The sequence below is a fragment of the Prionailurus bengalensis genome, chromosome E1, assembly GCF_016509475.1.
Source record: "Prionailurus bengalensis isolate Pbe53 chromosome E1, Fcat_Pben_1.1_paternal_pri, whole genome shotgun sequence".
Taxonomy (NCBI): Eukaryota; Metazoa; Chordata; class Mammalia; order Carnivora; family Felidae; genus Prionailurus; species Prionailurus bengalensis.
Window position 1 is genome coordinate 1,662,722 of NC_057347.1, and position 12,422 is coordinate 1,675,143.

The 12,422-nt window shown below is 61.2% G+C and overlaps 3 protein-coding genes and 1 long non-coding RNA gene across 23 annotated transcripts in view; 2 read left to right on the forward strand and 2 right to left on the reverse strand.

Annotated features, from left to right (window-relative positions):
- The first annotated feature begins 1,962 nt into the window (after positions 1-1,962).
- Positions 1,963-3,248, forward strand: LOC122484826. The gene is made up of 2 exons (XR_006297725.1): positions 1,963-2,462; positions 3,024-3,248. It is a non-coding gene; the product is annotated as an uncharacterized LOC122484826 (long non-coding RNA).
- Positions 3,249-5,448: 2,200 nt separating this feature from the next.
- On the forward strand, positions 5,449-11,380 carry CHRNE (cholinergic receptor nicotinic epsilon subunit). The gene is made up of 13 exons (XM_043582828.1): positions 5,449-5,695; positions 6,694-6,765; positions 6,981-7,123; positions 7,206-7,250; positions 7,354-7,463; positions 7,549-7,704; positions 7,835-7,935; positions 8,286-8,483; positions 8,560-8,674; positions 9,886-10,000; positions 10,095-10,281; positions 10,382-10,488; positions 10,574-11,380. Exons 2-13 carry the CDS (start codon positions 6,720-6,722, stop codon positions 10,721-10,723), a joined length of 1,473 nt encoding a protein of 490 aa, XP_043438763.1. The 5' UTR covers positions 5,449-5,695; positions 6,694-6,719; the 3' UTR covers positions 10,724-11,380.
- On the reverse strand, positions 8,781-9,890 carry CE1H17orf107 (chromosome E1 C17orf107 homolog). The gene is made up of 4 exons (XM_043582830.1): positions 9,692-9,890; positions 9,401-9,592; positions 9,008-9,286; positions 8,781-8,920 (listed from the first exon to the last, which is right to left on the reverse strand). The coding sequence occupies exons 1-4, from the start codon at positions 9,755-9,757 to the stop codon at positions 8,798-8,800; spliced, it is 660 nt and encodes a 219-aa protein (XP_043438765.1). The 5' UTR covers positions 9,758-9,890; the 3' UTR covers positions 8,781-8,797.
- A 3-nt stretch (positions 11,381-11,383) lies between the features above and the next one.
- Positions 11,384-12,422, reverse strand: part of MINK1 (misshapen like kinase 1) — a 43,027-nt gene continuing 41,988 nt past the window's right edge. For all 20 annotated transcript variants that reach the window (XM_043582818.1, XM_043582810.1, XM_043582807.1 and 17 more), the window contains one exon: positions 11,384-12,226. In XM_043582818.1, the coding sequence (XP_043438753.1) occupies positions 12,143-12,226 (84 nt within the window). In that variant the 3' untranslated portion in view covers positions 11,384-12,142. The remainder of the gene's footprint in view (positions 12,227-12,422) is intronic.

Consider the following 12,422-nt stretch of genomic DNA (forward strand, 5'->3'; position numbering starts at 1 on the left):
AGTGTTGCCGTGAAGACAGTCCTGCCTTATTCCTGTTTTTACAGTGAGGGCGTCATGACCCATGTGAACTGGAGGTTTTTAAAAGTCCTTTTCAAGTTAAGGAAGTTGTTTCCTGAAAAAAAAATTTTTAAGTTTATGTATTTATTTGGGGAGAGAGAGCGTGCGTGGGGGAGAGGCAGAGAGAGAGTCCCAAGCAGGCTCCACACTGTCAGCGCAGAGCCCGACGCGGGGCTCGAACTCACGAACCGTGAGATCATGACCTGAGCCGAAGTCAGATGCTCAGCCGACTGAGCCACCCGGGCGCCCCTGAGGGTGTTAACTTCTTAACCAGCGGTCTGGAGACGGGCCCTCACAGGTGGGTCTAGCAGCAGGATGTCATCATCCAGTAGACCTGTCCTTCCCGTTTTCCATCCTTAGCACGCTGGCTTTCATGTCCCTGTCCTTGTCACCTCACGCTTGCAACATGGCGGGCACCCTTCAAGGCGTACATCTCCTGGTGACAGGGAAGGAGCAGGGGCACAGCAGTGCCTCACCGTAAGTGACTGTCCTTGTACCAGCAGAGGACAGACTTTCCCGGCAGCCCCGTCCCCTGGTCGACTTCTGGCGACATTGGTCAGAAATGGATCGCGGCATGCTTCTGGCTGCAAGACAGGGCTGCATTCTGAGAGTCTGGCAGACGAGACCGGGGACACTGTGCGTCATCGTGACTCATCCCCGGGGCCGGGCACGCGCTCCGCGTCTCAACAAGACGGGGCTCTGTTGGGAAGAGAGAAATGCCTTGAGCCCTTGCACGTGTGGGACACACTTGACTTAAGTCACTTGACTTAATTGGCAGTTTCTAGTTCGGTCAACTTTTGGGTTTGGTTGGCCCATATTTTATGGAGGATTTTTCACATTTATGTTCAGAAGTGAATGAGGCCTGTGTTTTTATTTTCTCGTGTTCACCTTAGCTGAAGTGAGAACTTCGTAAAACAAGTTGGCTTGCCGCCTTCTTCTTCTATTTTCGGGAGAACTTGTGTGAAATCTGATGATCATGCCTTGGAAGTTTGGGAGAACTAAGGGCTCCTGGGTGGCTCAGTCCGTGAAGCGTCGGACTTCGGCTCAGGTCATGGTCTCGCAGTCTGTGAGTTTGGGCCCCGCGTCGGGCTCTGTGCTGACAGCTCGGAGCCTGGAGCCTGTTTTAGATTCTGTGTCTCCCTCTCTCTCTGCCCCTCCCCCGCTCATGCTCCGTCTCTGTCTCCAAGAAAGAAAGGAAAGAGAAAGAAAGAAAGAAAGAAAGAAAGAAAGAAAGAAAGAAAGAAAGAAAGAAAGAAAGAAAGAAAGAAAGTTTGAGAGAACTCACCTATAAAGCTACCGGGGCGTTGGGCCGCTGTGGGGGCCAGGCTTTCACTGCCTTCTCACTGCTGCCCTCTACCTCAGGGAACTGACATCCCTACTTTTATATACAAAGTGGCACTTACCTTTGATAATGAATGAATAAGAATGAATAAAAACAAAACCCAGGTTTGGGATAAAGTGAAGACAATTTCCTGTTTCAGATTCTTGCCCAACAGAGCCTCTCCCCATGTTTAGGTGATGTGGTTAAAGAAATCACGATCAGATACAGGAATCTGTTTTCTCTACGTTTAGACCACAGGGAGAAAATTAATTTCACTTTGATCATATGTGAATCAGTTTTACATATTATTAAATAGACAGGATCAAACGAGGGACATCCGTCTGTCTGTCTTATTTAAAAAGAAAATCTTTTTTTTTTTTTAATGTTTATTTTTGAGACAGGGAGACAGAGCGTGACCGGGGGAAGGTCAGAGAGAGGGAGACACAGAATCCGAAGCAGGCTCCAGGCTCTGAGCTGTCAGCACAGAGCCCGACACAGGACTCGAACTCACAGACCGTGACCTGAGCTGAAGTCGGACGCCTAACCGACTGAGCCCCCCAGGTGCCCCTCTGGTGGACTTTAAAAAAAAAAAAAAAACCCTTGAGCTCAAAAACCCTTGAGCTCAATATGACTCATATAGATACTGTGTGTTAATACCAGAAGAATCAAAAGTCAGTAAGAGCCTCGGAGTACGAATCCTTGGATCTAACTCGCAACATTTTATAACTGTTTCTTGCAGCCTTTTTGTTTGCAGAGCGTGGCTTCGGCCGGCTGCCGAGGAGCCTGGGGTTCTTGGCCGTGGTTTTTTCCTCTGAGTCGGAATCATTTTCTCCCCGGGCTTCCAGAATCACCAGAGGAATCTTCATGGCAGAATCTACAAGCCGCGCCACCTTCTCTCTCTGCAGCCAAGCCCACGACGCCCTAGAAACTTCCCCGGAACGTCCTGTCTGTGCCTGGCCGATGCGGAGACTTGCCGTCCCGGTTCACCTTCTTGTCGCCTCTGTTCTGAGAGGAGAAGGCGACTTGAGCTCTCCTACGACGAGGCGCCCAGAAACCGCCACGGACTTCCTTCTTTCCTGCGCCGGTAAGTCCCAAGGACTTTTGGTTTCTTCGGTAGCCAAGTTGAGTAAAGAGGTCGCCTCCCGGGGAGGGGGCGCGGCACGCGGCCTCCTGGGCCTGGGGCAGCCACCCCCCACTTTCTTGCTCTCGCCCCCACCCCTGCCGTCTCTCTCTCTCTCTCATTTCATTTTTTTCCTTTTTTTAATCTTTACCACCTACGTCTTTTTCTGCTCCGGTCCGCTCATGGCCTTGTCTCCCCGCCAGGAGTCCCTCCCCCGCCACCTGTCGGTGTTTTTACACCTGGGGAGGGACCCAGCAGCCCCGGGGGTTCAGCACCTCGCCAGCCTCTTAGGGCTTTCGGCCAGCTCTGTAGGGACAGAGATGAGCCGCTCTTGGGCTGCGGGCATCTGCTCCCGGTTTGTCTTCGCTGGCCTGTGGTTTTCTATTTTTGACCCTACGGAAATTTTTCTTTTTCTTTATGGTCTCCGATTTGGGGCTCCAGGGAAGGGGAGAAAGGCCTCCCTCGCTCCAAGAGGACAAATGCTGGCTTTACCGTGGGCCTTTCTTGGTGTGGTTTTACATGCAGGTGTCCGACCTCCCCCCGCCCCCAGCAGTCGACAGCTGAGGGTCTGCTGGCATTTTGATGACTGTTTCCAGTTGTCCCAGCGGGACTCACTTGATTAAGCCTCGTTTTCTACACCAAACGTACCACTTTCCCTTCATCGTATGGCAGATTCTCGTACACTGGAACAAAAAATCGACCTTCTTGATCAGCACACGTAAATCAAAACAATGAATAGCAGTTTTCACCTATTGGTTTGGCAAACACATTTTTTTTTTTTTTTTTTTTTAGTTTGAGGCTATGCTGTCCTGGGGAAGGAGTAAGACAGCGTTCTTGTGCTCTGTCGGCCTGAGGGGTGTCAGTGGGCACGTGCTTTGGCGAACAATTTGGCAAAAGTCGCCAACAGTTTTTTGTTCTTTAAATGCACGAACTTTATTTGTTTAACCTTTATTTTTGAGAGAGACAGAGACAGAGACCGAGTGTGAGCAGGGAAGGAGCAGGGAGAGAGGGAGACACAGAATCTGAAGCAGGCTCCGGGCTCCGTGCTGTCAGCACAGAGCCCGATGCGGGGCTCTAGCCCGCGAACTGTGACATCATGACCTGGACCCAAGTCAAAAGCCAGACGCTTAGTTAGCCCCCGGAGCCAGCAGGAGCCCTACTTTTTTTGTAAACACACATTACTCTTCTAGGTTCCCCGTTCCCTTCCCTTCCATCCTTCCCTGTTCCAACACAGGGACACGTAGGTTGTGGCGACTGGAAGAAAACCAGAATAATTCCAACGCCAGGACAGTGGTTACCGCCGAGAAGCGGGGTTCAATCAGGGAGGGCACAGAGTGGCTTCCGAGGACGGTCACGTTCTATCTCTTGGCCTGGGTGGTGGGCACATGAGTGTTTATTATTGCTTTCTTACCTGTACACGTTTTCTATCCACACGTGTAGGGAAGATATACTTTATGATCTGAACAAAAGGTGCTTATCACGGGGCGGGGCGGAGGGCAGTACCTACCCTCAGAGTTTAGGTTGACTTGACTTGACCTCGATGCCGTTAACTTGCTCCTGTCCTTCAGACCTTCCGTTCCCACTCTGCAGGTTCCTGCTTTATGCTTTTCCAGCTTTCTGTATTCCACCATCTCCTGGATCCTTACTACTTGGTTCTCAACACCACCGACCCGTGAACCTATCCCAATAATGTCCCCCCCGGGACCCGGAGAGCAGGAAAATGCCTTCTTCTATGAGCAAAGAAATGGTTCGGACCTAGGCGAGAACGGAATTAGAATCACCGAAGCTCGTTTTTATGAAGGACGCGCTGTGTGCCAAGCTGCCCGCGAGGTCTGGGGACAGCGGGGACCCCGCGTCTCTACAGTCCGGCCGGGGGCTTCCCTTCTTGTCGATGCTGGTCAGTGGATGGTGGGTGCTGCCGCCGGGCTATTTGGGGACAGGTTTCCGTGTCTGCGGCGGCGGAGGCGTAGGATCGGTGTAATAGATTTGAAAAGCACGGATTACAGTCTTGCTGTCAGAAGGGTTTTCTGGGTCTTATGTCAGGGGGCATTTCTGTTTTCTTTCTACTAGTTGATTCCTTTTTTTAATGCCATTTTTAAGTCAAGAAAGGGGGGGGATCTCGTCTCTGCTCGACTCTGTATCCGAGGCGCAGTCTCTCTCTCCACGTGGAGACCACGCCGCCCCCCTCCCCACCCCGCACCGAAGTGCCCTCTCCTGTGGCCCCCACGGCAGAGGGCGCCGGCTTCCCGACGTTCTCCGGGAAGGGCTTCCTTTGGCCTGGCTTGGGCTGGGTGTCCTCCCCCGGACCCATCAACCCTGGCCGGAGGGCGGGCGTCTCTAAGCACCTGGCAGACCCTCTGGGGACACCGGGCCGCTCCCTCGGCCTCACGGCGCTAGGCAGAGGGCAGCGGGAACGAGGACTGAACGGGCCGCATCCGTAGAGTGCGGCCAAGAGGTGGGTCTGGGGCCAAGACCCGGTGGAAGGACCCGCGAGACAGCCACGACCGCACCACCGAGGGGCTCACGGGGAGAACCGGCGGCGGCTCAGGAGCCAGAGGAGCACAGAGCAGAGCAGCAGCAGGAGACTTGGGTCATCCGAGCTGCAGGTGGGGCCGATGCTCGGAGTGCAGGGCAGCCGAGCACACGGTGCCCGGCCCACAGCGCCCGTGACTCTTGCCTTTTACCCTTGGGCCCGTTCGGGGTCACCGGCTGCGGCTCTCCCGCCTTGCCACGGTTTATTCACGCCTAGAATCGGGGCGGCCGGCCCAGAGCAGGGGACCTCGTGGTGCCCGTTAATGGCCGAAGACGTCTCTGCTTTATCAGAACTCTCGGCCCAGGCCCGAGCGGCAGCGCAGATCTGAGCCCACACGCCGCTCGGCCACCCGTAGGGGGGCGAGCGGGGGCCCGACGGGTCCCCCGGGGGGCTGGACACGCCGGACGGCAAGGAACGCGTCAGCGGCGGCTTGCAGGATGTGTGGGAAACGGCCCAGCTGCGCGGACCCTCACAGTTAGAGGGAGGGGACCCCCCAAATGACGGTCGTGCACGTGTTCTGCGAACACAGGTGCTCGTGGTCAGGAAAGCCGATCGACTGGTCCCGTGTGTTACTGCCATTACACCTGTGTGACCGCGGACCCGACGGAGTCCTGTTTCGCACCTATGGGGACCGCTTTCCCGCACCGCTGTGAGGAAGCAGTAGGTAAGACACGGCACCCCCACTCCCTGAGGAAACACCAAGAGCTCCTCAAAAAGGTCTCCGGCACCCTCCTGAAGCAGGGTTCTTTGGGGGTGGGATCTGAGAACACGAATTGTGAGCGAGCACCTCAGGTGACAGGCCGGTCCAAGGAGACTTTAGGACAAACACTCTAAGAATCCGTAAAGTGTCTGGGGGGCGGGGGGGGGGGGGGACACCTGGGTGGCTCAGAGGGTTAAGTATCCGACTTTAGCCCAGGCTCAGGTCATGATCTCCCCGTTCGTCAGTTCCGGCCCCGCATCGGGCTGTGTTGACAGCTCGGAGCCCGGAGCCTGCATCGGATTCTGTGTCTCCTTCTCTTTCTGTCTCTCAAAAACTAAACATTAAAAAAAAGTCTGCCCCTCCCCCGCCCCAAGACCACATGTATCACCACCTGCGGCCACGAGGTGGCAGCAGGGAGAACCAGCGCCCAGAGAGGAGCTGCGGGTGGGGCCGGCCCACCTGGGACCGAGGTTTACTGCTGAGTAATCCCCCGTGGCCGCCTGCCTCGTTACCCTATCTTTGTGCAGACTCTGCCAAACCGCAGGCAGAAACTGCATTGGCGTGACCCTGGCTGGGCCGTGTAGGTGGTGACAAGGTGTGTGTTCCACGCTAGTGACAGGAGGCCACGGATGTCACCTGCACAGGCAACTTACTCCAGGGACACGTGTGGGGTATTACCCCACCCCCACCGCCGGGCTTGTGGTCCCAGGTGCTTCTAAAGGACCCCCACCTGCACCGGGCTTCTCGAGTCACGAGGATCGGGTCCGCGGCCCTCGAGCTGGACGCTCACCAGGCAGAGGATGCTGGGATGGGGCAGCTGCCTCTGGAAACGGCCAAGTCCTCTCTGGCTGCAGGAGCAGCAGCGGCAGCGGGGGGTGGGGTGGGGAGGATTAGGTGACAGTCCCCTACCCAGCCCGGAACTAACACCTCCCCTTACTCCCTCTCCCAACCTCAACGCTCAGAATAACCCCGAGGACCGGACGGCGGGATGGCGGGGGCTCTGCTGGGTGCCCTGCTCCTCCTGGAGCTCCTCGGTAAGGACAGGGGTGGGACACATGCACGGGACAATGACACAGGGCACAGGACAAAGACAAGGGGCCGAGAAGGAGGCTGAGGCCCAAAACTTGGTCCCCAGGCTCAGTATGTGGTTCGGGAGGCGGGGAGATCACAGAGCCTCAGAGACAGACGCAGAGGCAAAGGAGGCCCCCAGCCCCGTCCCCGCGGTGAGCCCAGGTGACCCCATCCCCAGGTGGAGGTGACGGCAAGAACGAAGAGCTACGTCTCTACCACCATCTTTTCGACAACTATGACCCAGAACGCCGGCCGGTGAAGGAGCCTGAAGACACTGTCACCATCACCCTCAAGGTCACCCTGACCAACCTGATCTCACTAGTAAGATACTTCCGCCTGAAACCCCAAATTGTGTGTGTGACCCTGGGGCCCCACCCCGACCACCCCGATCCCCCACCTGCAGAACGAGAAAGAGGAGACCCTCACCACCAGCGTCTGGATTGGAATCGTGAGTCTGACGTGGGGAGCCGGGTGAGGTCTGGTGCGGGGACCCCTCTCCCCCAAGCCCCCGTGGGGCCCCGGGGCGCACGTGTTTCCATCCCACCCCTCAGGACTGGCAGGATTACAGACTCAACTTCAGTAAGGACGACTTTGGGGGCATAGAAACCTTGCGGGTCCCTTCGGAGCTCGTGTGGCTGCCTGAGATCGTGCTGGAAAACAAGTGAGTGCTGGGCCAGGGCAGCGGAGGCCGGGAGGGTGAGGGGGTCGCGGCCGCGCGCAAACGCCGCGTTTCCCGGAGTCCACAGCATCGACGGCCAGTTCGGCGTGGCCTACGACGCCAACGTGCTGGTCTACGAGGGCGGCTACCTGAGCTGGCTGCCCCCGGCCATCTACCGCAGCAGCTGCGCCGTGGAGGTCACCTACTTCCCCTTCGACTGGCAGAACTGCTCGCTCGTCTTCCGGTGGGGCCACATGCTCAGAGGCGGGGGTGGTTGCGGGGCGGCGAGACGGGGGTGGGGGTGGGGGTGGGGGTGGGGCTGGGCGCAGCTCGGGTCCCAGCAGCCCCGGTCTGTGCCGGCCCTGGCCCCGCAGCTCGCAGACGTACAACGCCCGAGAGGTGGAGTTCGTCTTCGCCGTGGATGACGAGGGCGAGACCATCAGCAACATCGACATCGACACCGAGGCCTACACTGGTGAGGCCCCCTTCTGCTCCGAAAACCCGCCTCTAGACGGGGCCCAGACAGGGGACACTCACCGAGGGGGGCTGCCCCCGGCCACCGACACTGGGCCTTGGCTTTGGCAGCCAGGCTCGACCTTGACCCCCTCCCGAAACCACCCTCGACAGTGAGCCCGGCATGACTTCCTTGGCCTGCGTCTGTTGTGCACCTGCACCGGGCGGGCCCGTCTATCCCGAACTGCCTTTGCCCGCGCCACCCAGACCACTAGGGGCGGACCGGCCGCAACGGCTCCCTCTGCCCAGAAACCGGGGGCCCGCGGCCAGGCGTGGGGCCCACGAGGGCTGACCGCGCCTCCCACCCCGCAGAGAACGGCGAATGGGCCATCGATTTCTGCCCCGGACTGATCCATCACCACGGGGGCACCGCGGACGACCCGGGGGGCATTGACGTCATCTACACGCTCATCATCCGCCGGAAGCCACTCTTCTACACAATCAACATCATCGTGCCCTGCGTGCTCATCTCGGGCCTGGTGCTGCTCGCCTACTTCCTGCCGGCGCAGGGTAAGGGGCCGCCGGGACCCCAACCCCGGGCTCGACGCTGGGAGCGGGACCCGCTCTCACCGGCCGCTCCCTCCAGCCGGCGGCCAGAAGTGCACCGTATCCATCAACGTCCTGCTGGCGCAGACCGTCTTCTTGTTCCTGATCGCCCAGAAAACCCCCGAGACGTCGCTGAGCGTGCCGATGCTGGGCAGGTGAAGGCAGAGGGCCGCGGAGGAGCCCACGCGTGCGCGGGCCCAGCGTGTGGGGGCGGGGCCGGGGGCGCGGCCAAGGGCACGCGAAACCGGGAGCTGCTCTGGGTCGGTCCCGTCTGGGCTTTATTGGAAGGCGGGGCGGGGCTGCGGCGGCGGTGGGTTCTCTGATCCCCCGTTCTCCGCGCTCTCTGATCCCCCGTTTTCCGCGCCGCCACTGGATGCCACCTGGAGGTCTCCAGAGTATCTCTGTCGGGGGCGGGTCGGCTCAGTGCCTCCCACCCCAGCCCCACCGCCTCCAGCCCCCAACTCCTCCCCCCCCCATCCAGAACTCACCTGTTCCCCGGGGGTCCCCAGGCCCAGCTGACTTCGCCACTGCTGCAGGAGGGAGGCGGACCCCTGCAGGCCCCGCCCGCACAGGCACAGCCACGCCCCCTGCAGTGCGAGCCGGGCGCTAGTGCCCGCCGCTGCCCCCGCGTGCCGCGCCCCCCGGACCGCGGCCCGGGCCACCCGAGCCAGCGCTCCGCCCGGATCCCCGGCGCCCCGGGCTGGGCCCGAGCTGCCGGCGCCGCCGTCCAGCCGCCGCACCTCCTGCTGCAGCCACAGGGCGGAGATCTGCCGTTGAGGGGGGGGGGGGGAGGGGGGAAGAAAGGAGGGTGTAGGAGTTGGTGGGGACGCAGGGGTCCCTGTCCCCCTTTCCCGCCCTTCTGCAGCCCCCCCGCGCCCCACCTCGAACAAGGTGGCGCCGAAGCTCACGACGCTGGCCGCGGCTTCTCTCAGCACCAGCCCCAGGGTGGGCTTCGGGGCATGCGCCCGCTGCGACTCCAGGGACTCGAGCTCCCTGAACCTCTGCTCCAGAAATTCATGGGCCGCGGCCACAGCGAGTTCCAGGGAGGACGGGAGCGGGGGCTGCAGGGCCACCTGGAGGAGGAGCAGGGGCAGCGGGGCCGTCGGGTCACGGGGTGGGGGCACCGGAGACCTCCCAAGGCCTCGGGCTGCCAGCCTTGGGCGCAGTCTCACCTCCGTGGAGCTGTGGAAGTGGTAGACCCACAGCAGGGTCTCCAGGGAGCTGGGGGTCCCCTGCATGGCCGGCGGCGGCGGCGGAAGGAGGGCCACCGGGGCACGCGTCCGGTCCCGCCGCCGGAGAGGGTCGTTTGTGAGGTCACAGGCCGGGCCGCGGGCCGCAGTGGGGTCACGCGCGGCGGGCTCCGCAGGTACCTCATCTTCGTCATGGTGGTCGCCACGATCATCGTCATGAATTGCGTCATCGTGCTCAACTTGTCACTGCGGACGCCCACCACGCACGCCGCGTCTCCGCGGCTGCGCCACGTAAGCGCGGGGCGAGGTGGGCGGCCCGGGTGGGCGGGGCGCGTGGATCCGGCGGGGGGCGGGGCCTCGAGCTCGCCCCGCCCCCCGCCGCCAGGTGCTGCTTGAGCTGCTGCCTCGCCTCCTGGGCTCCGGCGCGCCGCCCGAGCCCCCCCGGGCCGCCTCCCCGCCCCGGCGCGCGTCGTCGGTGGGCCTGCTGCTCCGCGCCGAGGAGCTGATACTGAAAAAGCCGCGGAGCGAGCTCGTGTTTGAGGGGCAGAGGCACCGGCATGGGCCCTGGACCGGTGAGCGGGGAGGACTCCGGGCGGCTCGGCGCGGGCGCCCGCGGCGGGGCGGGCTTCCCAGTGACCACCACCCCCCTCCCCGCCCGGGCGTCCCCACCAGCCGCCCTCTGCCAGAGCCTGGGCGCCGCCGCCCCCGAGGTCCGCTGCTGCGTGGACGCCGTGAACTTCGTGGCCGAGAGCACGCGAGACCAGGAGGCCTCCGGCGAGGTGCGGCAGGCACGGGAGGGCGGGGCGGGTGCTGGCTCGGGGGAGGCCCCTTCCCGGCCCCAGCCGGTGCCTGCTCCCTCCCCAGGAGGTGTCCGACTGGGTACGCATGGGGAAGGCCCTCGACAACATCTGCTTCTGGGCCGCCCTGGTGCTCTTCGGCGTGGGGTCCAGCCTCATCTTTCTGGGGGGCTACTTCAATCAAGTGCCCGAGCTGCCCTACCCGCCGTGTATGTAGACGGCTCTTCCACCGCCTCCGGGAGGAAACCGGGCGTGAAAAATCCAAGTTGCGGTCGCTGCCGTAGTGGGATTCTTTCCCAATGCCGATAATAAACCCGGGCCTTTCCGTCTCAAGAGGAGTCGTGTGCGCACACGCGTGGTGGGTCTGGCCACCGGGCAGGGGGCAGAAGCAGAGGGCAGACAGTTCAGGCAGGCTCTTGGGTGCCAGTCTGGAAACGGATGCCCGCCCCTCCGCTCAGCCTTGCTGACCTCCCAGCTCTTCTGAGGCCCTCGTCCCGCGTTACCCTCCAGCCCTGTGAGCTTCTGAGCGCTCTTTATTCCTTGATTAACCAAAGCGAAGACGCCCCTTGGCAGGACTTGACGGAAGCCTGACCCTTCCCTGTTGGAGTGGGCAGGGGCCACAGGCTCTCAGCAAAGGTTTCCATCCACCACCCCCCCCACCCCCGCCCACAGGGTAAGGCTGAGGGTGCCCCGGGGCACCCTCAGTCACTTCTGATTTACCCAGCATGGCCCCCCTGACCGCTTCCACCAAAACCCACTCCTGCAGCTTCTGCCCCGCCCCGTCTGCCCCCTCTCTCCCACCTCTGCTGGCTTATCCTGGCTGGTGTCCAGGACCGGGAGAGAAAACGGAAATAAAAGGGGGCCCGAGATGGTGGGAGCTGGTTGAATTGTCTTTATTAACAAACGGAATATCCAAGGCCACTACATTGAGGGGGGGGCGGGGCTACTTGCTGCTCACACTATATACAGAGGCAAGCAAGGGGGTGCAGAGGGGGTGAGAGCTCCCTGCTCCCTCCCGCCACCAGGGAAGGACAGAGGCTAGAAAGAAATGGGGTCGGAAAGGGGGAAATGTTTTGGCTGGCGGGGTCCCCCCTCCATTCCCTGGGGTTTGGGGGGAGGGGAATCATTAAAGTGCTTTCAGAAAATGAGGAAATGGTCCCTGCCCCTGGAGTGGCTGGTGACCCCCCCCAAAACCTAGGGCCCAGCGACCCCCCCCAGGGTCTGGTACATTCAAGGGGGGAGCCGGCTCCCCTGACGTGCAAATGAAGGGGCCCAGGGCCCTGCCCAGTCAGCAGCAGTGGGGGACCGGGCCTGAGCAACCCCCCCCCCCAGCGCTCTCCTCTGAAATGGAGAAAAGGGGGGGTGGGGCTAGGCCCACTCAATTCCTGGTGAGGGGAAGCTGTGCCTCTCCCCAGAAGCTGGGACAGGCACAGGTTTTGGGGGAGAACCTATCGGGAAAGAGGATGGTCACGTGATCACAAAAGCATCAGGGGTCAGAGGTCACGTTCCCAGCAGGCTCCAGTGAATCAAACCAGTAAAAAGCAAAAGCCCAGGGAGGGGAAAGAAGGGAGGCCTGGGGAGTCTGGCTGTGGTGGGGAGAGCTGGGTCCACTGGGGCAGCCCCAGCCCGGGCCCCGTCACCAGTTCATGATGCAGTTCCGATTCAGGGTCATGAAGTAAACCTGGCTGCTGCCCCCGGAGCGGACAGAGGCAAAGAACACCTGGGTGGGGTAGGAAGGGGGGGGGGGGGGGATGTGTCTCAGCCAGGAGACAGAGCCAGAGAGAAGCTGCTGCGAGTAGCCTCTCAGAGAGCCCCGCGCCCTCCCCTCGAAAGGCAGAGGTGCTTGGTGATGGGGGTGGGGAGGGGGGGGCAGCCGCAGGCCTCCTGGGTGTCCAGGGCGCTCTCAGGGACGGGGG